The sequence below is a fragment of the Empidonax traillii genome, unplaced genomic scaffold, assembly GCF_003031625.1.
Source record: "Empidonax traillii isolate 1590-97213 ecotype Southwest subspecies unplaced genomic scaffold, ASM303162v1 scaffold945:size354297, whole genome shotgun sequence".
Classification (NCBI taxonomy): domain Eukaryota; kingdom Metazoa; phylum Chordata; class Aves; order Passeriformes; family Tyrannidae; genus Empidonax; species Empidonax traillii.
Window position 1 is genome coordinate 24,818 of NW_020956138.1, and position 27,668 is coordinate 52,485.

Here is a 27,668-nt window from a genome sequence, read left to right on the forward strand (position 1 = left end):
CTTCCCCCCTTCCCCCTTCCATCGCGTCCCGCCCTGGCTCTGCTCCTCCACGCCCCCTACTCTCCCATCGCTCCGGCCGGCCCTTCCCCCTCCATGCGGCGGGAGCGGCCAGAGTGGGGCCCGTGCCGCGGCCGCGCCGAGCCCCGCCGTCCCTCAGCTCTTCGCCGCCAGATCCCGCAGGGAGCCGCGGGCGTTGTCTGCAGCGACAACAGCGGGTGAGGATCCGGCCTGGGACGGCGGGCGCTGAGGGCGGGTGAGGGCGGCTCGGAGCGGGGAGGCGGTGGAGCCTCCCAAAGCCCCCCCCCCGGCGGGGTCCGCGCGGTGGGGGGGCGGGGGAGAGCGGTGGGGCGCCCCCTGTCGCCCACCGGGCGCTCTCCAGGCTGGGCGGCAGCCGCGGCCCGGCCCTGGGGCCCCGCTCGGCGCCGCTGCTGCCCCGGGGGGACGTTGTCCCGAAGCTGCTGCTGCTGCCCGGGGGGTGTTGTCCCGCCGGGGCCGCTGTCCCGGCGGTGCCTGGCCTGGCCGTCCGTCGCCGCGGCTGCCGCCCGTCCCGCATTGGCCGCTGGCTGGACGAGGGGACGCGGGGCCCTCGCTGGGACGCGGCGGCGCCGTCCCTCGCATAGCCTTGCTGGAGCGGGCTCGGGGCCTGGGACTGCTGCGGCAGCGCAGGTGAAACGGCCTGGGCAGCTGGGGACGGAGCCGGGAATCTGGCCTGGTTTCATTTAGCAGTTTTAAGTAATTTTAAACGCCGAGGAGGGCATGAGAAGGCTGCCTTAGCACGCTGTTTTAAGGAGGTGTTCAGTGTCTTAACAAAAGAAGAATAGCAAGAAACTTGCATTAGCGAAAAAAGGTGGTGAAATAAGGAAATTGCTTTTGTAGAGGGTATCTGATGCGTGCAACTTAAATCCTTCCATTTTGCTTTATAGTGCAACTGTGAATAAGGAACTGCTCACTCATGCAATATACCTGAGGTTTGAGATACTTTTTCTGATCAATTAATTAAAAAATGTTCTTTTTCATAGCCATCTGCTGTTCTAATTGTCATTAAAAAATCCTGAAATTATATTTCACAAGAGCTGTATATTTCCTTCACAAGTTAGCGAACAGTAAAATTGAATCAAAAGCTATACTGTGTCTTCTGATAGGTGGGAATCTAAATTCAGGTTTTTGGAATACATGTGATATTGTTTTACTTTTTTTAATATATCTTGCAATGTGTTTGAGTGATTAGCATGTGTTGTCATAAGTGGGAAGAAAGAATAAGAAGAATATTAAAATGCTGGTCATTTATGAACTTCTGTTATGCATATCAGTAGTTCTGAGCGTGCAGCATTCCAGGTCTGTCTGATTTCTTATGCTTGGTATGTTTGTTTATTGAAATTGAAGAGCCTGTCAAGTAGTCTTTTTTGTATAGGAGGTATCCTTTATTGATGAAATATATCTTTTGCTTGCCAGATGTCATAAATGAACTATGGTATGTAGAACTGAAATGTATATTTCATAAGTGCAGCTAATGTCACTTACAAAATTATCTTTGCTTTCTGCTGGAAAAATGGGTTAGTGGGAATGTCAAGGTCATCTTCAAATTCAGAATCATTTAGCTTCCTTTGGAAGATGTCTTTTCTTCTTCAATGTTGTATATATTTCCCATGTATTAGTCTTGTGGCTCTTGATATTCTCTAGACCTGTGATCTGTTTGTCTTCTAAAATAATATTTATCAAGTTTTAAAAGAAGCAGTCTGTTAAGCTTCCTAAGTCACTTTCATTTGAATACCTTCTATGAGGTGTATTTTAAAAAAAGAAAATCTAACTGCATACAAACTCACTGTTTGAGAGGGAACGGACCGGAAAAGGGTTAAGCAGATGAATGGATACCAATGACACTTTATATGCTGATGAACTAGTAAGAAAGTGAATTCTTACTGTCAACAGCTGTGAATTAGGTTAAGTTCTGGCTTCCTGTTCTTTGATCTTTCTGGATGCCTTTTCCAATGCAAATTATTTTGTTGTCAACATCTGCTGATTTGACTTTCCTAACCTCTTTATAATTTGCAACTGAAATGTCATTTTGTTAAACACTTATAATTCTGCTATAGATCTGTGAATAACAAAAGTAAACCAAATTGCTTCTGTCACTTGCGTTTTGTTACTGTTTACATCAAGAGCAGAAGCTTTGGAGCTTTTGGGAACGAGGAAGGCAGCAGGGCCTGGAAAGGTGAAGAAAAGCAATTTATAAACTCGCAAGGAGTTCCCAGGTGTTGCCACATTGTAAATTAATTTGATATATTGATTTGTCTATCTCATAATTTGAAAAAAAAATGAAAAAGCCAAATGACCGTAATGCCTCTTCTAGAATTTCATTAGGATATCATTGTACGGTGTAACTGAAGTGTTTTACAAATCCTGGCATAGACCAAGGTGCTTGTTCCATAGTGGAAATATAAGAGCCCCTTTTCCATATTGATTCCATCTGGAGAGAGACCCCTCATCAAGATAAATAGCTATTCTGATTAGCTGAGTCAACTTCAGTTGACTAGAGAGGAATGCTATTTCAGGGACAGAGCATCCACCTTAGGGTAAAGCCAAAGGTTTAAACTTAATTATATTCAATGAGGGTATTCACAAGAAGTTTACTGTATGCGCTCCTTTCATGAACCCACAGACACTTCTGTCAAATCACATGAAGTCAAAACTAAGTGACTATTTCAAACTAAAACCACTTTCTATTGCCCTCTCTGACTCTATGCTTTTTATTTTTGTTAAGATCAAATACTAGATTCCATCTCTTTGCCAACTCTTCCTTTTTTTTGATTTCTAGATTGTCCTGATTTAAAAAAAAAACAAACAAAAAACCACCCCCTAAAGCAAATAACCCATCACACAAAACAAAAACCTTCTTCTCCCAGGCCTTGTCCATATTTAGATCTCTCTTTAATTGCTGGAGCTTGGGGATTTGCTGTTTTCACTTTCAAATCAAGGTGGTAGGCTTTTTCTCTTATCTTTTGATGAAGAGTTACAGCTTCTTCACCTTGGAATGAGCAGTGTTGTCATTATAAGAATGAAGGAACCTGAGCATAAAAGAATAATTAGTTTGGATTGGACCTCCTTCAGGTGGTCTTTTAGTCCAACACCTTGCTGAAAGCAGACCTAGTTAGCCATGGACTGACTTTGTTTTTTCAAAAGCAAGGTAACAGGTGTGAAAGTCTAAAGTCACAAGATGCCTTTAAGCTCCTCTTCCTGTTTTCTGTTAAGGTAGCGTTTGGTGCTCAGTAAAGTTACTGTTTGATGCTTACTGAGCGAGGTGTCTTTCTGTGCTTTAGGCATTTTATAGTGGTTTCTAAAGTGGTTGTTTCAGTTTATCAGAAAGCTTCTGTCCTAACAGGTGAGTTACATTCTGAGTTAAAATCCTCTTGTTGGATGGCAGACATGTGAGGGTCTGTCCAGTATACTGAGATCTTTAGAGTCAGAATACCCTTTGTTTCTCAGGTTTCACAAATATGGATGAGATTTTTTGTTAGAGGAACATCTAGTTTAATCTTTCAAAAAAGTAGTGTTCTACATATTCCATTGCAAATTGAATTTGTGTAAGTTTAGATGATAGGATGCATCACATCCTTGATGTGTCTTTGACTCAGCTGCAGTCACTTTTTTTTTTCCCTTCTCAGAGCGTTAATGAGTCATTTAGATCTGCAGATTAGGTAGTACCGAATGACCTCCAATCAGAATGTGGATTAGGAGAACCAGTGTATTGCTTTGGTCACAGATCCAAATTAATTACCTCAGTTTGTTAGGAATTGCCCACAAATAATCTTTAAGGGGTTATGTGTCTGCTCTTATTTTATATTGTCAACTGAAGTGTAAATGTTGCCTGAGTAGGGACAACAGAATAATGCTAGCTGTAGCTCCTTAAGATTACTAGAAAGGAAATATTGGCAGAAAAGGGATACTATAGGTGTTTGTTCACTGTATAGTTTTTTTTTTTTTTTTTTTTTTTTTTCTGTCTAGAAAATATGGTTAAATACCTAATGCAATAGAAATATTCCTTTTCCTTCCCTTCGGAAGTCTGGCCTGTACTTTTTACTTGTCCTGTGTTCAGCACTACCTGTTCTTTTTAAGTTGAGTTGACTCCATAAAGGAATCATGTATCTTACGCAAGAGCTGAAATGCTGCTTCCTCTGTTTATAATTGCAACTATCTATTCATTCTGTCCTTTTGAATTCATACTTATGAGTGTGACAAAATGAAGTTTGAGGCAAGTTGGTTAAATTTTATGCTACCTTTACATTTCTTTTCAATTCATACCTGGGTTGTAGTTCGTAGGATAATAGAATGTTCTGGGTTGGAAGGGACCCACAAGGATCATCAGCTCCAACTTCTGGCCCTGCACAGGACACCCCAACAATCCTACCGTGTGTCTGAGAGCATTGTCCAAACACTCCTTGAGCTCTGGCAGCCTTGGGGCCATGTCCACTGCCCTGGGGAGCCTGTTCAGTGCCCCATCACCCTCTGGGGGAAGAACCTGTTCCTGAGATACAACCCATCACCCTCTGGGGGAAGAACCTGTTCCTGAGATACAACCCAACTCTCCCTTGTTGATTCCTTCACAAGCAATTTCAAGTTTTCTATGTGACATGCTAGACACAGCTTGCTCTTATGTATAGTCCTATAGTATATTAATGATCACTGTATTTACAGAAGTAAATTTGAGGTACCTCGAACACTGAGGTTTTATTGTAGCTTCTTAGAACAATTTTTAAGTTTAACAAAACCTCATAATATGCTAAGACCGCGGTAAAACAGATTCTTTCCTACCAATTTTTCTACTCTATGGTACTGTTTCGGTAGTACAATTTGATCCTGTAAATCAAATCCTGTAGTCATCAGTAAAGCAAAATGACTTCTTGGCAAGTTTAGATTTGGTAAAAGCTGTGGATTTGGGCCAAAGGATTAATTACATATTTGCACAGTAAAGAATACATTGTTCTATTTAATGTTCCAAATCTGCTGTGACCTTAGTATTTAATAGGTTTTATTTGGATTTTCAGAAGTGGCCATAGTTTCTCAGACTTCTAGCTAATGAAAATGCTTTTACTCATTTCCCCAGTGTCTTTTGGTAGGTTCATGGGGGTTTTTTTCCTGGCATTTTCTGAAATGGTCTCTAAGTTAATTTCTGAATCCTTTATGGAAGGTTAGCCATGGAAAAGTGCCACAGATGTTCAGTCATATTCTTCAAGCTTTGCAGACACTGCTGCAGGGTAGCTACCTAGTTTTTGTCATATACGATACTACAGTTTGAGCAGAGTTAGTTAGAAAAATGAAGTTCTGAGCACTCTCTTAGAGGTCTTATTTCTGATGTAGTGCAAGTGATGTGCTTTTCTGTTTAGTGTCTTGCTTGTTATGAGGAGGTTGAGCACAGTAACATTGTAATTCGGTACCATTTCTGCTTAGCTGGAGGAAGTTTTCATAAAGGTCAGCCAAAAAAAAAAAAAATCTAACTTTGTAATGTGTGGCAACTCACTGCCAAATAGGGGAATGTTCTTTTCCTTTTTAAGGTGTTTTTTTGTTTGTTTTTTTTTTTTAAGTCTTGATTACTAGAAATGTAGTATTTAGTCTAATATTGCTGAAATAGAACATAAAAAGGCACAAAGCATAAAAAGACTGCTCATTAACTTTCACAGTCTGGGAAGTAATAAGTAGTGACTCTTGTATATAATTCAGCCGTCTTGTCATTGCTGAAGGACACTGTCACTCTGATACCTTGTTCAGTAGTCCAGCCAAACACCAATCACTTGCACTCAGCAGTGTTGAAAAGAAAAGTGAGAAACTTAGGTCCTTAGAGTGGTAGTTGCACAATTACTTTCTTTCATGACAATGCTTATATAAGATATTTTTGTCTATCATGATCGTTTTTTCTTGCCTTTGTGTTGCAGGATGTTGTTCCCCTTTTTCACAGGTGCAGTTGTTCTTTTGAAATGCACTGTAAATTTATTCTGTGTTTAAAAAACAAAGTCCCCCTTCAGAAAAACTCCTACCCAATCCCTTTTCCAGCTGTTATGATGAGCTCGTAATCTTCTTCATACTCTAGGGAGAGTCATGGACAATTAAGTTCCTAGCTTGGTTAGGAGTCTGTGGCATGATTTCATTAATCGAGTTTTTCATATCCACAGATATTCTCATCCAGTTTGAAAATTACCTGATCTGCTGGCTTAGTGGCTTACCCTACATCATTGGCAGTGCCCCTGAATTTCCAGAGTTCTCAAACAGCATTCATGATTTTCTTAAACTGAGCCAACTGTGGTAAAGGAATGTCAGGGCTAGAGGTTGGTGAGGGAGGAGAACAAGCATGCAACTTTTAAACATTTACAGCATTTGGGAAGGGAAAACTCTATTTTACTTTTCTGAAATGGTCTGTGAAATTTATAAAGTGATACGCTGACAGAATCAGAACTTATGTGTAATATATATATGGCCTTATCTATCTATCTGTCTATCTATTTATCTATTTATATGTGTGTGCATATGGTGGGGGTTTTCCATCACTGTTCAGTGTAGACAAGACACATGAAGGCATAATAAGATACATAAGATCAGAAAGACAAAGCTTAGTGGCATTTCTACAGTAATTTCTAGTTCTCCATATCCTGGTGTATGGATTCCTCAAATTCAGTCCTCTCTGCACATCTGAACTTTTTCTACCATTACGAGTGTTCTGTCAGCATTTGTCAAGGAGGAATATCCCCTTTAGAGTTGGGTGGTGGTAATGATTACATTTATTTGGATTGGTGAGTCAACACTGAAAAAATCTTCCTTTGCCTCTCTAATAGAAAAGTGCTAAGTCACATTCCTTATTGTTCTTCTCCAAAGGTTGTTAAGGAAGGGAGAGAGACAGATGGAGAAACAGAACTGGCAAATTTTCTTTGCAAATGTTTTTCTTTTAAAATACTACATCTGAATTGACTCAGAAAGGAGGAAGCTTCTAAATAAAAATTATTACTAACCACAGCTAGTAGGCTATTTTTTCAGTTGCTGTTTCAATATTCATTTTAAGGACCAAGTGTTCACTGCTGGTGTAAGCTGTTAGTACTTTACTTTAGATTTAATGTATATTAGTGTTTTCTTTCAGAGAAGTCACAGTGAGTAGAAAAGGTAAAATATTTTTCTTTATGTTGTTCTGAGTTTCACTTGATAAAAGACTGTACAGTATTAGGCCTTTGATTTGTGTAAATTTAATGTTTCTCTTTTCATCAGAAGGACAGTGTTGAGACTTCCCAGCAATGTGTTGAGGCTGACATTTCATAGTAAGGTAAGAAAAAAATTAAACTGAATCAAAATGCTGTCATTTATGGGGCTCTAATTCTCAAGGGACTGAAAAGTCTGATCTGCCATTTTAATGCTTCTGTTAAAAATGTTATTTGACTTAGTGCATATTCTGCAAATACTGATTATACATATTTCTAAATTTATAAATGAGCTGCAGATCTGTACTCAGATCTTACTTTAGACCATCTCTAATTTATTAGATTAAGAAGTACAAGAGGTATTTGAACAGGTGTTCATTTTAAGCATCTTAAAGAGGTCTGCACCAGTCTGGACTGGAAACCAGAGGGGAATTATGGTACCATGAAACTGAAATGACAGTAGACACTTTTGCCCAAGCATCCCCCTTCTGTTCTAGATCTCCATTAACTGCAGCTGTAGAGTTTAGCAATCCAGCTCTCACTTGGACATCTAATTGTATACACCTCAATTTACATAAATCAAATCCATTAAAATTTTTAGACATCTAAAGTAAGATGTGACAGACTTCATCAATAGACGCATGATGGTTCTGCACCCTCAGTACTTCAGGTGAAGTACTAAAAATAATTATTTGTGTACCACTATCCAAGGAAAATAATCGCTATCTGGTCTCAGTGAGTAGTAGCTTCAGTCGATCTTAGAGAAGCAACTTTGACACTTTTTGTCCGAAAGATGTCAAAATTGCTTTGAAAATCAGCAGGCACCCAATGAAGTCCATATGCAACTTGCAGTTTTATAAGGCACATACATAAAAATAAAAAAATTTCGGTGTTAGCACAGAACAGATTACGTCTTTTTAGGAGTGTTAGCATAGAATAATAGATTACATTGTTTTCAGAAACAACAACTCATAAATTTTATGGGCTGACTTTATGTCAAACTAATTTTCTGAGTACAGTGTTCTCAAAACAGCAGGATGACTATATAGCAAATGATGTCCCCTGGGTTCTGCTGATTTAATTTTATCAAAATTAGAGCCTTTGAGAAACCTAGATGAACAACTCTGAAGTCCTCTTTTTACACAAAAAGAATGCAGACTGCACTTCAGAGGGCAGTAGCACAGGTTTGCCTTCTTACAAGAGATCATACATGCAAAATATTATCTCTAAGGAGAAGGGTTCTTTTTTGCACTGATCCCTTTGTTTTCTCCATCCACTTTATAAACTTTAAAAAACATTATAAAATTTCAGTAAAATGAAACCACGCTACCTTAGTCTTCCAGCTGTAACGATGACTTTAAAGAGGGAGTTATTTGGAGATTCAAAGCATTGATTATTTAACTTCCTAAGATACGGTAGTATTTGGGTGCTTGAAAATTGTATACTTGGAACCAGTGCATTTGATTCACAGAACAAATGTTGAATAACAATCAGACTATAAAAAAGATTGCAAATTGTGGACACTGCCTGACTGAAAACAGGCTGACAGAATAGTAAAAAGCATGAGAACTATTTGTTTTTTGATTCACATAATCTAAGTAAAACATCTAAAACATAGCAAGAACAGAACACAATCAGCCCAAATCATGAAATTTTATAAACTATACAGCTAAATTATTGAAATATGACAACGATAATCTTCTATACTCTTTATTTGTAAGATGACTTACAGTATTTTCTCAGTATTCCATCTGTTGTCATTGATTAGAATTTTCTTTGGAGATGTATATTACTGTACAATTTACAACAGTTTTAAATGCAGTTATTGTAGGTGGGCACAAAAACAGGTGCTTAATTACCCAGTTACAGATATAATTTTTGAAATAGGCAAATAATAATGGGAAAGCATATACAGGTAAAGCAGAGAAGTAAAGCACATACTGAGATATACATATATATATATATGTGCAGATCATTGACAGATGTAGCCCTTCCTTGACCAATGCACTTCTTACAGGCAAGTTCATTAATTCCCTCTTGTCACCATGTATATAACTCAAAGTATAAATATCAAAGCATGTGATTTTTTACATCAGACATGTTTAGTATTTTCAGTATGATGTAAATAACATAGCAGAGTAATGATTTCAATAACGCTACTCAATATTTTCAAGGTGTTATGAGATCAAATAGAAATTGCTTATTTACAACTTTTCAGTAAAACAATTTGATGCTCTGCAGTCCTGATACTTGCATCTGTCCTCCTAATCCAGCTTAACATCAAAAAAAAAAGAAAAATGTTAACCATTCCATGTAATCCAAGGAAGATACACATGCCTATTCAGTAAATCTATCCTAAAAAATAGCTACAGGTGTCTTGGATGTAGAGGGCAAAGGATTTTCAGTAATTTTCAACAGAAAGACTAAAACTACATAAAATTTTTAAATGCTGGAAAGCTAAGTGAATAACTAGTTACTGAAGCTTCATAGAAGAATATATTATACATAAACCCACAGTTTGATTAAGAATAGAAAAGGGTATGATACAAGCTGTAATTCTTCTTACAAAGAATTGTCATCATATCACTGAAAGCTACACTATTGGCTGCTTAGAAGGCAGCATAATAAAACTTGCTGTAATAACATTTTATTTATGCACATAAAATGGAAGAATGTTAAATCTCCAGTTATTTTATTTTTAATACAGAGATGAATTTTAACAAGCCAATTTATAAAAGGTTACACCAATGTCTAGATTTAAATCCTCCCCTGGCACAACTTGAGGCCATTCCTTGTGTCCTGTCCCTTGTTCCCTCGGAGAAGAGACTGACTCCCACCTGGCTCCACCCTCCTCTCAGGGAGTTGTAGAGAGCGAGAAGGTTCCCGGAATCTCCAGTCTGAACCTCCCCCCAACTCTCTCAGCCCATCCTCATCAGACTTGTGCTCCAGACCCTTCACCAGCTATGTTGCCCTTCTTTGGACAGGGTCCAGCACCTCAATGTCTTTCTTGCCATGAGGGGCCCAGGATTTGAGTTGTAGCCTCACCACTGCCAAAGTAAGGGGGATAATCACTCCCCCTAGTCCTGCTGGCCACAGTATTTCTGATACAAGCCAGGATGCCATTGATCTTCTTGGCCACATGAATCACTGCTGGCTTCTGTATTCAGCCAGCTGTTGACCAGCACCCCCAGGTTCCTTTCTGCCAAGCAGCTTTCCAGCCTCATCTTGTCATGTCAACCTGATACATAGGTATCTGTGTATGTATTTCCCATTAACAGACCTTCATCTTTGTCATCCAGAGAGGGGATCAAGATTATGCCATTGTCACTGCTCACGTTGATGGGATTACTTGCTCAGCCTTCCTAATGACTGGTGCTGAGGATTTTCTGAAATTAGAAATTGTAAGAGCAGTAAAAAATGGAGGACTTGGACTTGACTTAATGCCAAGATAAAATATTATTTTTGTATCTACTTAACACCATTTCACCTTTCCTCTGAGAAGGCGTAAAGAGCAGTGGCTACAACTCTTCCCTGGATTCTTCTTGTATTTGAGGTAGCAATATGGAATGTGGTTGGTATCTCATTCATTCCTTATTCCCCGCAACATTGAGCTTCTTTTAAAGGAACTTACTTAAGTTCCTACTTAGAGTTAATCAGCAGTTTCTTTAGTTTGACTGTTGCAAATGAAACAGTTGTATAATTAAGTCACTGAGCTCAAATGCTTTGAACATGCAGAAAACTCATTTATTTCCCTGATAGGTCTAAATAATAGATGATGCTCTTATTTTAAGGGGAACCACGTGGTCCACTAAGAAGGGATAACATACTGAATGTTTGTCATACTGTAGGTAGAGAGGTAGCAATAGCAAGTAGAGGTATTTAATTAGAAATCCAAAATAAACTGAGAGCAGATATTGTTTCTGACATAGAGTGGCACAGAGCAGAGACGTCAGCTTTCCAAGTAAAGGGCATCAGAACCTTTTCAGAGTGGTAGTACTGATTACATCTGGATCACTGACATTGACAAAGGCAGTGACTGACAGACTTGTTAGATCAAAATACTGACTGACTGAAAAGAGATATTACCTGTAGTGTAGTGATCCTGGGCTCCTGAATAGAATTACAGATTTATTTAGGGAGGAAAAAAAGACTGCAGTTTTTGGACAATTAGTAATCAGTCTTTTTCTTTTGTCATTGTTGAGAGCTGGTTTGCTTAGGGACAAGGGTCTGGATTATACTCTGTGAGCACACATAGTAAATCTGTAGTGATAACTGTGAGACAAAGTAGTTGGAGGGGTTGCAGTAGTGCTGGTTTTGTAGAAAAGGATGGTATTACAAGTCTTGATTTCTAATCTGGAGGGTGTCAAGAAGGGTGCTGTGTTCAAGTAGTGTTAGTTGCTGCTGCTGCTTTCTCTTGCTTAGTTTGTCATTCTGCTGTTTGCTGGCTTAGGACCAACACAGTACTCCTTTCCTCAGTGCCCTCTCTCAGTGGTCAGTGGTAAAATTAGGTCCTATGCTGTAATATTTTTGTTGTTGTTGTTTGATTTTTTTGACTATTTGCTTCAGTGCTCCTGACCCAACAATGAGTTGACCTTCATTGTTTAAAAATCTTAACCTTACGCATTTGGGAACAAATCCCACAATGTGCCAGTTCTGTGGGTGCAGTGGAGTGGAACAGTTAAGCTGCACGGATGGAGCAAATGACTAAGGATAGAGAGATGCCAGCTGACTTTTCTCCTAGTTCTTTGTACAAAAGTGCATAGGGTTGTAGAGGTGGGCTCTGGAGATGGCCTGCCTCCTTTTTCTGTCAACATGGCAGCTGATGCTAAAACAGATGATCTAACCTATTTGACAAATGCTGCCTTTTCAGAAATTGGCTTTGTGTGCTCAGTGTTAAAGGAAGGAGAAAGACTCCTTACTTTTCCGGAAGTTACAGTATCTAGGTACTGTGTCTTTTTTTTTTGGTGGAAGATCTGTGATATATCTTCATAGAAAGAGCTACAGTTGATAGGGGCAGGACCTTTTCACTTCCAGTGCCTTCCTCAAAAGATCCTAAATGGATATGAAAAGGAGATTTTTATAAAACACTGTGATTTAGTTTTTAAATAGTTTGAAGATAACTGGAGATTTCTTTTAGCAGATTTTTAATTCCCATCTAAAATATTTGAAACAGTGAACATGACATCACAGACCAGATGTTTTTCTATTGCTGTCCAAAAGAGAGATGAGACAGCTAAAATTTCCCAAGTTAGTGGCTTTCAACCAAAGGTTGACATGAATGAAAAAGACAAGAAACTCCAAGATGACTCACAGAAGTGGGTGTTTCCATAGAAGGAGATTTCATATAGATCCACCAGTCTATCATTAGCAACCAAAGAATAGTAAACCACAACACAGGACTGACAGAAAGCAGTTCTTCTAGATACACAGAACTGTTTTCTCCCATGGGTTGAGCTGCTTTCCTTGTAAGCATGATAGAAGTGAGTATATAAGCAGTAGTGAATTGTTCTTAGAATTAAATATCTGTGTATGTTTTAAGATTTTTTTTTAATTCTGGATTATTTAACTACGATCAAAATATCTCCTTGTTCAAATAAGATCTTACTTTCAGGGAAGGACAAATGAAATTTATGGTAAATTGCTTATATGAATGTTAACAGAAAACTAGAGATATGTGTGTGGAATTGGGATAATGCAACAAAATGGTAAAATCAGTTTATATCCAAGAAGATATATTATTTTCCAGCTAAGAAAGAGGGGTCAAAATTAAGAGCAAAACTTATATAGTGGTCATTAACAAAAAAAAAAAAAAAAAGTTTGAAAAATCTAAATATGAAAGCAATAGTGATAGTGTTATGTAGAATATTTTATTAAAAAAAAAATAGTCTCTTCAAATGCATCCAGATGATTTAATTTCCAGTTGGGAAGGAACACGTTTTGCTGGTAGTTTAAATTAATATATATGTATTTATAAGATAATGTAAATTTGGTCTTCTAAAAATTGGTTTAAATGGATTACTTCTGGAAAATAAATTGTTAAATAAAACCAGTGGAGAAGGTAGCAGTAAATTTGAAAACCTAAACAACCTCCTTTCTCTTCATCATACTTTAAAGGCTTTTTCCAGTCTTAAGAACATAGGGCTTATCAGTCTTGTAAGATGTCCACTGGGAAGGGGGTTAAGAGCATTCACCAGAGGTGGAAGAACAGGCCTGATAATTTACCAAAGGCCAAAAACATTCTTGTGACATTAAACTTAGAGAGATGACAACTTCTAAAGAACAATGGAGCTCTTTAAACTTGGACCAACAGAATCTGCTGTTATTTGTCCAGTGCCAAAGCAGTAGAGTGTCAATAATTTGAAAAAAAAAAAAATAGTCTTATTGCTCGTATTGTAAAGTGTCCCTCAGTTGAAATATTTTGTAAGCTGTTGGTGCAGTGTGCTGATAGCCTGTTTCTAAACCTTCTTTTATAGTAATTTTTACATATCCTATTTTTTTAGTTTTGGCAGGGTACAGGGTTATACACAAGACCTAATTAAAATCCATTCCAGATTACGCTATTAATAATACATCTATGTTGTCAAGCCCTTGGGTTGTAAATATACTGAAATTAGCAGTATATGTGAGAGAGAATGAAAATAGTACTTTAATAATAATGATATCCAAGTATTTAGAGGGATACTCTTTGAATGCATAATATTAAGGAACAGCAAGTTTTTAAGTCTTAAACCTAATTAATCAAGATTGGAATTTCCTTTCAAATGCAAGGAAATTGTGTTTTATTTCATATGGCGTAAAGGACTTAGACTGTCACAGAATCACTGAGGTTGGAAAAGCTCTCCCAGCCCATCGAGTCCAGCCTGTGCTCGATCCCCTCCTTGCCACCCAGCCCAGAGCACTGAGTGCCACGGCCAGTCCTTCCTTGGGCACCTCCAGGGGTGGGGACTCCATCACCTCCCTGGGCAGCCCCTGCCGAGGCCTGACCACCCTTTCCATGAGGAATTTCCTCCTGATGTCCAACCTGACCCTCTCCTGGCACAGCATGAGGCTGTTTCATCTCATCCTGTCCCTGTTCCCTGGGAGCAGAGCCCAACCCCCGCCTCGGCTCCCCCCTCCTGTCAGGGAGTTGCAAGAGAGCGAGAAGGTCCCCCCTGAGCCTCCTTCTCTCCAGGCTGAAAATATATTAAAATAATATGAATATATGAAAATATGTAGTTCTTTATTAAAGAACAATGTTGATTGACTCAAAACTTGACCTCTTAGGATTTTTTTTAGGTACAAGTCATTAGCACTTTCCTTCATTAGCTTCATTTCCTAAGGAAATTAGGCTTTTAAGCAGCTGTCTCTGCATGTGTGTGTGTGTTTGTTTGCATAACTTGTAGTCCATTGGAATGTTAACTGTTTTGCCTGTTTAGGGTAATTATATATTACTGTATAAAGGGATTGCAAATTAATAATCTTTGTTTCACTGAGACAGTTTAGCGTTTGTTGTTGGTTTTAGACCAATGGGGGCCTGTCTCAGAGACCCTTTGACATTTTTATGGTTTTGATTATTAAATTGTATTGCTCTTCTAGAGCTGTTGTTCTCTGAAATCTCTCATAGGCAACAGAAACCCACCATCTAATGTAGAGAAATAGTCAAGAAAGAAAGCTTTCTGAGACTTTTTGGCAGAGCTTTAAACTAGATTAATCAGGGGAAGCGATATGCTTCTGAGTGACAGAGAGGAGCCAGGAAACACCAACATTTTAGGGAGCAGCAGGGAAATACCTGTAAATTGTCCCAAAGGAATTAGAGAGAGATCGTCCCAAAAGGTAAAGAGGCCATTCTATGATTCTGTGAGTGGTATATCAGAGGCTGTGATTTTCAGCATCTTATTACCTAAAACCAAAAGGATGAAAACTCAGAATGAATAAGGTCTGATTTACATGAACACTGGTGATTCTTTCATTTTTCTTTTGTGGCTTATAATGCTTTGTAAAATGTCTGTACTGTTTTTCAAAAGACACTTTTACTACATAAAATTTTGCATTTATGTTTATTATATTTGCTCTGTATCACTAAATTGATATATTCCTGCATGTCAACATTTCTGTTACTATTTTGATTTTGGTATATGCTGAACTTTGTTCTGTGAAAAAATTTAAAATTCTATTTTTAAAAAGAAACCCAAATAAAATTAACAGTGACAGAGATGCTATTCTTGTAGCTATACTAGATGCAACTTTGCCACCAGGGCAGACTCCAATACTTATATTTAGTCCCTAGTTTTGCATTACTGTACATCAAAGGAGTTACACTGCTGTACATTAAGGGAGTATTTATTCTATTATTTGCTGTCTTAGTCGACCACAGTAATTAAGTAAGAGCCACTGTGGTCTCATATGGAAATAGGAATCAGAATTTTAAAAATACAGATATGTTTGATAATTTCTGCATATAAATAATTCATGTGCTTGGTTGAGTGCTTATGCTCTTTTGAGGAAAAAATTGTCTTCTTTTAATGCTTGCTCATAGTCTGAAGGAATGTGAGAGATATGAGAGCAGATTAGAAAGGTGCATGAAAGAGAGATGAATTTATTGTTAGTTACAGTAATGACCAACAATTCCCCCCAGGACCGTGAGCTAGACATTTATTCATTTATGTACTTATTTGTCTGCTTGCTGCTTTTGGGTGCATGAGTAGCTTATTAAGATACTACATCTTTGACAAATCTTCCCTCCACTGCCAAAATTGTGCCTCTTTTGAGAGTCACAAAAATTCCTATAGAAATCCTGGGAAAGAGCTTTTTGTGCATCCACAGCTTGTATCTGCAACATTTTTCAGCACAAAGAAAACTGGCTTAGCTGCAAAAAGCAAGATTTATCAAAATTAAAAAGTAGATTTAAAATAAATGGTTTCTTGAAAACTATTGTTATTTTTCATTATTCACACTGGATCTTAGGTTCTCAATCTGCTGTTCTATAGAGGAGAAGAAAGTGGGACTTGCAGCTTTCTGAAAGTAGGCCTCTAACCAATTAATTTGATAATCAGTTTCCTCTGATTACCTGCATTTTTATATATGTCTTAATTTACCATTTTATGTAAAATATATACTGCTATATGTGCAATTGCTTTTAAAAACTTCTTCAAAATCTCCATGATGTTAGTTAAGCCCTTCACAGGTTAACTGGAATCTTCTAGTTAGTCAGACCTCTCCTTAGAATTCCTTGAACAAATATTCTTCTGGTATAAGACAAGAATTACGAGTTCGTAGCCTGACTTTCTGACAAAATGCAGCAATATCCATCCTTGATTGGGGAATTTTCAGTACAATAGGTACAGTAAACATGATGATGTGCTTCTACAAGATAATCATCTTGTGGTACCTTTTTACATCTTGTTACTGACCTTTACATGTCTAGCAGCCAGTTTAACTTGTTGGTTCTGATAGTAAACCCTTTCTAAAAGTGGCTGAAAGGATTTGTATTAAATTTCCTGCACACTGGAATGCTGGACAGTTGTTGCTAATGTAGACAGGCAGTTCCTGCAGTAGAAGACATGTTTCTAGTGAAAGTGGTGGGTCACCATTTTCTGTTTTATTATCTTTAAATATTACTGAGATAATCCATTCATTCCAACCATCATTTTATTGTGTGGGAATTGTCCTTTTTTTTTTTTTTTTTTTTTTTTTTGTAGGTAGAGTGATGGGGGGAGGGAGAGTTTAATTTGTGATTACAGAGACAATGTAATTATAGGCTTTATTATGATCAGTTTTACATAGAAATGTGAATGATTAGGGACTCCTACTGACTTGTATACAAAATCATTGTAGTTGAGTATTTTGATTTTGCAGAATTGCTTGAAACCTAATTTTTAACTTTATTCCCTTTTTTTAAGGAACTTCATGTTGGTGTTGTTTATGCCAGAACACAGTAAGCAAGGCAAATTGACTCCAGCCTCGTGTAAACTTTTAACTGGCCAACATGATGCCACTGAATATGAATTCCAGGTGGCTTTGGAAATGAAAGAGAACTGAGCTCTCTGGCTGGAAGCTGAACGTGATGACGGCCTGGTCTATGGTAGGGAAACTGAAAATGGAGAAGAGGCACTCCAGAGAAGACAGAAATGTGGAACAAGATGCGGGGGAATGCAGTGCTGAATCTGAGGAATGGACGAGCTCAGAAAGTGAGCCTGAACCACCATACTTCAGAAGCAGCTGTAGCACTACTCAGTGGAGAGAAAAGGAGGTTTCCACCAAACCACATAGGCCACTCTGCCGGTCCCCTTGTTTGGATCGCCCAAGCTTTTCACAGAGCAGTATCACGCAAGATTTGAAGGTAGATGAATGCAAAACAAATCTGGACAAGGAATACCAAGCTAAAATGGATTTTGCTTTAAAGCTTGGGTATGCAGGAGATCAGATCCAGACTGTACTGAATAAATTGGGAGCAGATGCACTCATCAATGATGTTCTAGCAGAGCTTGTGAGACTTGGCAACAAAAGTGAGTCAGAGGGACAAAGCACTGCCAGCAGTACCACCAGTACTCTGGTGCCAAGAGGCCCTTGCCCAAAGGAAATTGCAAGCCCTGAATTGTCACTGGAAGATGAAGTTGTGGATAATAGTGATAACTTGAGGCCAATTGTCATTGATGGAAGCAATGTCGCCATGAGGTGGGTCTGCCTGTCACAATGTTTGAAATAAATAAATCACTAAAATGTTTATAAGAAAAATCAATATTGATGGCAAAGTAATTTTAAATTGTGTATATTGTTACATTGAAAATACATCTTAGGACTCTTTAGGATTTTAATTATGCTAATTATGTAATTATGTAATCTGTATTCCAGTCCCCCTCCCCTCCTTTTAAACCCAAGTTCTCTCCTCAAATCTTTTGTTCCAGAGATAGTGTGCTTTTGTGTGGATGGTTTAATTTTTTGAAGTTCTTTGAACAATGCTGAAAATTGCTTCTGGACATTAAAAAAAAGTAACTGAACAGGGGAGGACAGCTTGGTTCTTTTTAAAATTACATGCTGTGTATCCTGATGATATTCAGTGGACTTCACGGTATGTGAAGTGCTTGCCCCACCTTGAGTCCTGTGTGCAGTTTTGGGCAGCACAATATAAAAAAGACATGAAGCTATTAGAGAGTGTCCAGAGGAGGCCACGAAGATGGTGAAGGGTCTGGAGGGGAAGCCGTGTGAGGAGCAGCTGAGGGCACTTGGTCTGTTCAGCCTGGAGAAAAAGAAGCTGAGGTCAGATGTCATTGCAGTCTTCAGCATCCTCCAGAAGGGCAGTAGAGGAACAGGTATCTCTTTGGTCTCGTGACCAGTGACAGGACTCAAGGCAATAGCTGGAGCTGAGTCAGGGGAGTTTTAGGCTGGTTATCAGGAAAAAGTTCCTCACCCAGAGGTTGGTGGGGCACTCACCAGGGCAGTGGTCACGGCCTCAAGTCTGCCAGAGCTCAAGGAGCGTTTGGACAATGCTCTCAGGCACATGGTGGGATTGTTGGGGTGTTCTGTGCAGGGCCAGGAGTTGGACTGGATGGTCCTTCTAGGTCCCTTCCAAATCAGGATATTTTAGGATTCTATGTACACTTGACTGTGAGGTCAACACTAAAACAAGAGATACCTGTCCCATGACACTTTTGAACATGTCTGCAGAGTACAGAGTTCAGCTATTCAATGATTTGTTTATCATTGAGAAAGTAGAATTTTTTATGAGGGAGTTATTTAAAGTCTGTTTAGTGATGAGATTTCTTCAGGTACTGTTTGTACAATAGATTTCTTTGGTATCAACCTTCTCTAGGAGAATTTGTAATATGAATTATTATTTTTTCAATATATCACAAAAATTCAGATTTTTATAGATGTATCGAGTACTCTGACTTTTGAAATACATAAAACCTTCGATTTTCCAGTGCCAAGGGGTGGACATATCAATCAAAAAAATTTTTCTGTCAAACAACATCATCAAAACTGGATTTAACTTTTTTTTTTTTTTCTGTGCCCGTTGAATTTGCAGTCTCTGTACTGCTTGAGTTACTCCTGAGCATAATGTGACAGCAACTGGAGAAAAGAGTGTGTGTACTCTTACTATTGCATAACTCAAATCTGATGCTGTATTTGTAGAATCATAGAGCATCTCAAGTTGTAAGGGACCCATATGCATCATCGAGTACAACTCGTAACAAAATGCTTATGCATCTGAAAATTTAAAAGGGTATTAAATTCTGTAAAATCTAAATGTGTAAAAATTTAAAGCAAAATGCTTTTAGCCACTTTGCAGCTTCTGTATTCATTATTTAGGTTTATTTAAGTTGTGAGGATTTAGGCTATGCTGGTGATTCAGTTATACAGAGGATATTAGGTCTGTCTGACTTTGGTCTGCCTCAGGGTTACATTATGTAACGTTCTGAGCCCAGGAAAAGCAAACTTGCTATGCTCCAGTAATCTCTGATGTCATTCTACAACAGTAAGAATAACAGCAGCAACTCTGAAGTGAAATTTTGAACTATAATCCATAGAATAAGACAATTTTAATATTGCTAAAGACAATTTTAATATGATGGAAGTCTCTTAATTATGCAAAATCTGCTCTGCAGACTGGGAATATCTGAGAAGTGCAAGATTTATACACTTCTCATGCTTAAAAATACTGTAATTATTGATGATACAAATAGAGATTGAATAAGACTGTTAATTAAGATTCTCCTTAGTTTCTATCAAACCTCTTAAGAATTTCTTTTTTTCCCTTGCAGAAACTTCTTATGCCTTTTTAAAAATTAAACTCCTTTATCTGAATTGTATTCTGTTTTAGAAACTCCTGTGTGTTTCAGAAAGCAAATTTTTGATGAGGATGGGACTTAAACAACTTTGACATGATTATTTCTTTCCTATAAAAAGTCCTAATAAAAAATGTAAAACCTTTATTATCAGGGAAAGAGATTTTATTAATATAGATGTTTAAAAGCACTTATCACCCATGACAGGCAGTACTGTTCATTCCTTTTCTGTGGTAACGTTTTATGGTGTTACTTAATGTAAGCCCATTTTGTCAGGGAAAGTGTTATTTTACATTAGCTTAGCTAATAAAATGAAAAAACAGAAAAACTTCATGCTTATTTGTTTTGGGGATAGTGAATTTCACCATTTCTATAGTTTTTAAGTAGCGGGGTTGCTGTAGTGTGATGACTGAATAGCTCTGTACAATTGTCTTCTTCCAATTATGTAAGCAGGTCTAATGAAACTTTACAGACTTTTTTTTCCTTATATCCTTTGACCATGGCAGCTTTAGAAGAAAAAAAACAATCAAAACCACCACAAGAAAAACCAAAACCAAATGTAATGTTTGTCCTTGCTGTTTCTAAAACATGCATGTTCTTCAGCCATGGGAATAAAGAAGGATTTTCGTGCCGGGGAATTCAACTAGCTGTTGATTGGTTTCTGGAAAAAGGACATAAAGATATCACTGTGTTTGTACCTGCATGGAGAAAAGAACAGTCTCGACCTGATGCACCAATTACAGGTAACATGGATTTTCTTTCACCCCTTGGTTAAAAAGAAAAAAATCATGTTGCCTCTCTAATGGGTTCCATATACAGTGCTGTGGATGTGACACTGCATGATGTTGCACTCAGCTGTTTGTTTGAAAACACTGCAGTTTCACAGGTGAAGAAACAAGCATTTATGTGTAAACCATGCTGTTGGGTTTGGAACATTACTGGGTCATATCAACACTTTGGAGAAGCAGTGGTCAAAATTCTCCCATTAGCAAATATTTTTAAGCATATAAGAACTGAGTCTTATTTGCTGGGTGAGTCTGAAATAAGTAGTAACAGGCCAGGGACTCAGTTAGTAGGGTTATCTTGAACACTGAAGAGGCAACATGTGTTTAGACCCATACAAAGTACTTATATTTTACTCTAGGCTAACAAGAAGGCTGTTGTAATACAGTAATAAGTGAGTTCTTGACATGTTCAGAAGACTAAGTAAAGGTACTGGCTTAGAGGTAGTGGCTGTAGAGTGGTTATGAAGTTTAGATATTGAGTATTTACTCAGTGCTTTGAAACCTCGGAAATAAAATGGCACTCTGGTTCTAGGTATTTTTTAATGATAATGGGGACTGTATATAATGCAAAGTACTTTGTCAGAAAAGAGGGCAAGAATTTTCATATTTCAAAGGCTGAATTTCTTTATTTTAAAACCTTTTTAATAGCCGCTCAACTAAAATTATTTTACAGATCAAGAAATCTTACGTAAATTGGAGAAAGAAAAAATTCTTGTTTTCACCCCATCTCGAAGAGTTCAGGGGAGAAGAGTAGTTTGCTATGATGATCGATTCATAGTAAAACTTGCTTTCGACTCAGATGGCATCATTGTATCAAATGATAACTATCGGGATCTTCAGAATGAAAAACCAGAATGGAAGAAGTTCATAGAGGAGCGGCTGCTAATGTATTCTTTTGTGAATGACAAGTATGGGTTTTTCTTCAAAAGTAAGGGAATTTGCTAATTCTGCATCCTCGGGAAAAGCTGATCAAGTTTCCTTTCTTTTTCCTTAGATTTATGCCTCCTGATGATCCTTTAGGACGCCATGGTCCAAGCCTTGAAAATTTCTTAAGAAAAAGGCCAGTTATTCCTGAACATAAGAAACAACCGTGTCCTTATGGTAAGTGCCCAAGTTAGATTGATTTGATGCATTTAAAGGTAGGTGAAGCAAGCAATTAATGTCTTGTCATTGCTGGAACAAAGAAATGCACCATTTTTCAGGTTGCCATCCAAGCACTATGTCCATTTTTCTACCCTTCATACACATATTTATAAAAACAATGTAGCAGAAAATTAAGGCTTAGCAGATACACCTTTTGCTATTTTATTCTGGTTTGTAGTCAAGGAAAGAGATTAATAGTTATACAAACTTATGTTAAAGCTGGTTCGTTTTATATAGCACTGAGTATGTTGTCAGTATTGAAATCATGAGGCAGTAGGAAGAAACATGGTATGTGTTGCCTTTGATGCATTGATATACATTGATAGAGGCTGCAGAGTCTCTGACTGCCTGTATGTTCCAAATACATAATTATTCCTTAGGGGGTTAATACAGAAATATTACTATTGAGAAGTGGTGAAAGATATAAAAAAAAAAGATAGCAACTGCTGGTATTGATGAGTTTCTGATTTATTTAACCTGAAAACACTTTTCTTCCAGGTAAAAAGTGCACCTATGGGCACAAATGTAAATATTATCACCCAGAACGTGCAAACCAGCCTCAAAGGTCAGTAGCGGATGAGCTTCGAATAAGTGCCAAATTATCTGCTGTGAAAACTATGAGTGAGGGAGCCTTGGCCAAATGTGGCACAGGGCCATCCAGCTCCAAAGGAGAAATCAGTTCTGAAGTGAAACGCATTGCCCCAAAACGTCAGTCAGATCCAAGCATTAGGTCAGTAGCTGTGGAGCCTGAGGAAAAGTTATCAGTAGCCCGGAAGTCCGAGGCCAGCTCTGTCCCGTCTCTGGTTTCTGCACTAAGTGTACCAACGCTCCCTCCACCAAAAAGCCATGCAGCTGGTGCATTAAACACTCGTTCTGCAAGCAGTCCAGTGCCAGGTTCCTCACAGTTCATGCATCAGAAATCCTCACTGGAACATATGTCCAGTGTGCAATATCCTCCTATACTAGTCACCAATAGCCACGGCACCTCAGTTAGCTATACTGACCAGTATCCCAAATATGAGTCATTGGGGGACCATGGCTATTATTCCTTACTCAGTGATTTCTCCAACTTGAGCATAAGTAGTATCCGTAACTCAGATTATTACGGGGCTGATATGGACCAGGGGATGTATTCTAGAAACTCAAGCCCCTGTCCTGACAATTGCTTAAGCCATACAAGTAATGATTCTTATTCCTCTTACAATGACTTGTATCTGGGTGTAGCAGATGCCAGTCCAGAAGACAATGTGAAGAGCCACAGACTGCCATCGCAAAATCGTCTTCAGCCTTTTCCCCATGGTTACCATGAAGCCTTAAATAGAGTTCAGAGTTATGGAACTGAAGAGCCTAAGCAAACCCTTCGCAAACAGTCAGTTTCCCACTTAGGCCTAAATACCCAGCATCCAGTTGTTGGAGCACGGTCCAGTTGTCCAGGAGAATACCCTGTGCCTCAAAATGTTCATCCATCTACTGCACAACCAAGCCGTGCCTTGGTCATGACAAGAATGGACAGTATTTCCGACTCGCGGCTTTATGAAAGTAACCCCACACGGCAGAGACGGCCACCCCTGTGCCGAGAGCAGCACGCCAGCTGGGATCCCCTGCCATGTGCATCAGACTCCTATGCTTACCACTCCTATCCACTGAGTAACAGTCTCATGCAGCCTTGTTATGAACCTGTAATGGTGAGAAGCATGCCTGAGAAGATGGAGCAACTCTGGAGGAATCCCTGGATTGGGATATGTGGTGAGCCACGGGAACCTCATGTCATCCCAGAACATCAGTATCAAACATACAAGAACCTCTGCAATATTTTCCCTCCAAGCATTGTGCTTTCTGTGATGGAAAAAAATCCCCACATGACAGATGCACAACAACTGGCAGCTGTGATTGTTGCCAAATTAAGAACAGGGTGTTAAAGCAGTACAATCTCTTTTGGATAAATGAAACTGTACAGCACATAGCACCCAGAGGAAAACTTACATGAAGGGGCCAATCTATTGTAAATATTTTCTACTAAGGTAGTATAAAATCCTGTACACAGTAGCAATCATATTATATGCTGAGGCACTATATAAAAGTTGATTGAACTTCAAATTTTAAGATTTTAAATATAGGGATTTTTAATAGTATTTTATAGGAAATGCATACCTTGCTGCATGGATAGCTCATTAAGAACTATATCACATTCAGTGTCTCAAAGCTGTTACTACAAAATTAATGTTAGTAATTATACTGCATGTATTAGTGTACACTTTCAATTTGCTTATAAATACCTAATCGGCCTCTAAAAGTATGCTCTATACACACCCAGGGTTTCAGCTTTGTTATCAGACACTGCCTACTGGCATCTTAAATACTGAAAAGAAAGTAAATTTGATAAAAATTAATTTGTAAAAGGAAAAACTGATTTCAGTTTTTGAATGTCAATATGGTTGTTGGTACTTAAATTGCAGAACTGTTTCTCAAGTGTTTAAATATCTAGTACATCATCCAATACGTTGATGGAATCCAACAGAACCCAAGTACTTTTTTAAATTCGGACCAAAACATACAGTGTAAAGGCACGAATGCCATTCAATACACTAAAAGTTTAACTGTAGCTTCTCTCTTCAGAAATGTGCAGTGCTGGCCCAAATGACCAGACAAGCTGAAAGTAAAGTGCCAGTTTTATGTAAACTGGATTACTCAACCTGAAGCAGTGAAAATAGGAATTTAATATGGAAGTTCGTCAGTACCTACAGCCCTTTCTCTGGGAGCCAGGATGGTATTTGAGTGAGCCTGACATTCAAGAGGGCTGTACAAGATCAACTTGAGAAAAGGTGGAGGGGGAAAACTGCTTCTTGAAAAGAGATGCTCCAGTTTGGATTTGTGGCAAAGCTGTCCTGGTTCTTGCTCTTCAGATCCACGCAAAGGTGTGCATTTGCCTCATGAAGGCTTTTAAAGTTCCTGTTTCAACAGGTGAGATAATTTTGTGTGGCAATTGTTTGCGCAACTGGTATCTTGCTCAGGGTGGGAACCTTTGTAGCTAAATGTCTCCAAAAGAGACGTTTATTGGTTTTTTTAAGCTGCACTGACTGGACGCCCTTTTTTGAATCCACTGTATATTTCAACATTTTGAACCATGACTAACTCGACATGTCTCGAGCTAGGACTTGTTGACTTCTACTGTAGTTTTTTTTCATGAAAGTTGAGAAGGCCTGGTTTATGGCCTTTTGTTTCTTCATGAGAAGGTGTGACACTGCCTAAATGTTTCTTACTGTGAAACACACAGAACGTGAGGCTGCAGTCAGGGTTGTTTCTGGTGTTTTGATAATGGCTTGCATGCTGCTTTCTAATTATCTGTTTGTCTGAGAAACAAAGTTACATCATTTCCTCCACTTGTGTTACTGTAGTGGTTGGTTTGATTCGGAATATCTTGTGGGCTCTTTATCATGTGCAAAATATGTTCCTGTCATATAAAAAAACCCAACAAATGAACCAACAACAAACCACAATTATGGGTGCAACTACAGTTAATTTACTGACATTTGATAACTGTATCATTTCGCACATAATAAATATTCTTGTGTTGGTACAGATGAAATATAGAATGACCATGTCATTATGTATTTGAAAGGAGGTGACTTGAAGGTGACTCTGTATTTACCCTTGGTGTTTAAAAATAACTGAAGTTTTAATTAGTTGGTTATTCTATTAATGGGGGAAAAAGAAATCTTCAGACACTTGTGATAGTTGGGGAAAAGAGATTTGATACTTGACCAGTTTACAAAAACATTTCATATTTTTAATTTGCAAATAATTCTTATTCTCTTCTCTTGCATGGTATAAGCAGCTGAGAGCAATGCCTCAAATAACCAGAAATGACCTTTTGTTTGTTGATACAAATTGTATCTCTTTTTCTTGATTGTATAAAAACTGTGTATAAAAAAAAATAATCTCTAGATTAACTTCAGTATTACATTTTCACCACAATGTTTGTGACACCATGTGTCACAGGGAAGTAGCCCATGAGTAATTATGGATTTTTTTTATTTAAAATGGGCACTTGTAGTTTATAGACAAACAAGGACAACTTTTCACAACCAGGTTTTATGTGCACAGATACTGCGTGTACATCTCAAAGCATTACATAGGTATCTTCAGTCTATTTATTAAGCAGATACATTCTTGCACTAAACTTTATGTAAAAATGTTGCTGTTAGCTCATCTGCATGTGTTTAAAATGTATCAGTAATTGCTATAGACCTTACTTTATTCTAACATTAATTTATAAATTATTTAGGTACGATATGAAGTTTATTGTGCACTCATGTTTTCCATCTTGCATGGAATTAAGATATTCGTATGCAGAAAAATGTTTGTTCTGTTTTTCTCCACTTATAAAGATAAGCTATTTTAAGAGAGGTTTAGTAAGTGTTTTTGATGTTTTCTAATGTGGAAAACCAAGCGGAGATTTCTGTATGAAGAGTTAGGTGGCTTATGGAGATACCCATTTTTGTAGGATTTGTCTGGTCATCTTTAATTTTCACTAACCTTTGTTTTAGTGATAGAATAATTCCTTTTTTAAAATGGGAATGCTATGCTAATACAAACCCAGCAAACTATTTCCCTAAGGCACTTCAAGGGCAAATTTTCTAGGAAGCTACTTAGCATCCACCATGCATAGTTACAGAATGGGCAGTGGAGCCTTGTGGAAATAACCTGCAAATTTTGTGCTTGTTTATCCTCCTCAGAAGTAATGAAACTTTTCTATGTGATGTAGTCTTTCCTGATCAACTACTTTAAGTGATAATTCAGTCATCCACATCTGTTTTCAGATATGTTTACAAGACAATTCAAAACACTGACACATTCACTAATCTTTAGCGCATAAGCTTAGATTTCTTCTTACAAGGAAGAGTTGATCTTATTAACACCTGATCATAACTGTCTATATTGTAAATATGACTTCATATAAATGCTCTTTTTGAGAGCATGGTATTTAAATGTTCTTAAAACTGTAAGAGAACAGTTCTAGAAACTATATTTTAATAAAATCCATGAAAATACAATTCTAGATGAGGGGGGAAAAAGTGTGAAGGGAAAATCACAGACTACTGCAGTCAACAAGAGTTAAGCAGTAGATTTTAGTGCTTTACTGGGACCAGAGCATTCTCTGGAAGTTCTGATTTACTTACCTTTCATCTTTAGCTATATTACTTTCACATAATTTGTCACTTAAAAGTGTGTAACTTTAAACTCATAAATCAAAAAACAAATACTTTATGGGATGTCAGTCTAAGTTATTTAATGTTTTTTGTAAGAAATACATGTCTGTAGTATAGTAAATTGTAAATGATTTCACTGCTGTTAGTCTGTTGTTGTCATATTGAGCTGCAGTAGTTGGCTTTATTCATTTGTTTGTAGAATTAAACATTATTGTTTAATTGTTGTAAAATTTTATAAATCTCTTTGGGTTTTTTTGGTTGACCCAAATATAATGTAAGTCTTAATGACAAAATGAGTGAAAATGGATGTTAAACCAGTATGTGGTATTCTTAAATCTCTTTAGAAGTGTGCACTGCTCTAAGTTGTTGCTGCATGTAATTTATTTACTAGCATGAGTCTGTTTAGCTTTTGTAAAAAATGCTATAACTGTAAACTTAAAAATAGGTGTGGAGTATGGTTGCTTAGAACAAGTAGAAGGAGCCTCATTGAAAAAAAACCCACAAAACCAAAACACCTATCTAGGTGAGTTTCCCTACTTTTACTGCCAGTTTGTCTCAAATGATGAATTTTGGCATTTTGAAATTCTTAAT

The 27,668-nt window shown here is 37.9% G+C and overlaps 1 protein-coding gene across 6 annotated transcripts; it reads left to right on the top strand.

The window, feature by feature from the left end:
* ZC3H12B (zinc finger CCCH-type containing 12B) lies at window positions 1-27,576 on the top strand. Of its 6 annotated transcripts, none has more exons than XM_027903234.1 (7): window positions 674-1,940; window positions 7,246-7,300; window positions 17,054-17,828; window positions 20,543-20,682; window positions 21,398-21,632; window positions 21,719-21,825; window positions 22,366-27,576. In XM_027903234.1, exons 3-7 carry the CDS (start codon window positions 17,218-17,220, stop codon window positions 23,784-23,786), a joined length of 2,514 nt encoding a protein of 837 aa, XP_027759035.1. In that variant the 5' UTR covers window positions 674-1,940; window positions 7,246-7,300; window positions 17,054-17,217; the 3' UTR covers window positions 23,787-27,576. The 6 variants fall into 6 exon arrangements, with proteins under 6 accessions (XP_027759033.1, XP_027759038.1, XP_027759035.1 ...); XM_027903235.1 differs by lacking the exons at window positions 674-1,940; window positions 7,246-7,300 and adding exons at window positions 12,662-13,770; window positions 14,779-14,987; XM_027903232.1 differs by lacking the exons at window positions 674-1,940; window positions 7,246-7,300 and adding an exon at window positions 1-215.
* The last annotated feature ends 92 nt before the right edge of the window (window positions 27,577-27,668 follow it).

Excerpts from the sequence above, each read along its gene's own strand:
- ZC3H12B (XM_027903232.1), top strand. The coding sequence starts at position 17,218 with ATGACGGCCTGGTCTATGGTAGGGAAACTGAAAATGGAGAAGAGGCAC. Across the intron at positions 17,829-20,542 it reads GGAAGCAATGTCGCCATGAG|CCATGGGAATAAAGAAGGAT; the intron begins GTGGGTCTGCCT and ends CATGTTCTTCAG. Across the intron at positions 21,826-22,365 it reads GAAACAACCGTGTCCTTATG|GTAAAAAGTGCACCTATGGG; the intron begins GTAAGTGCCCAA and ends CTTTTCTTCCAG.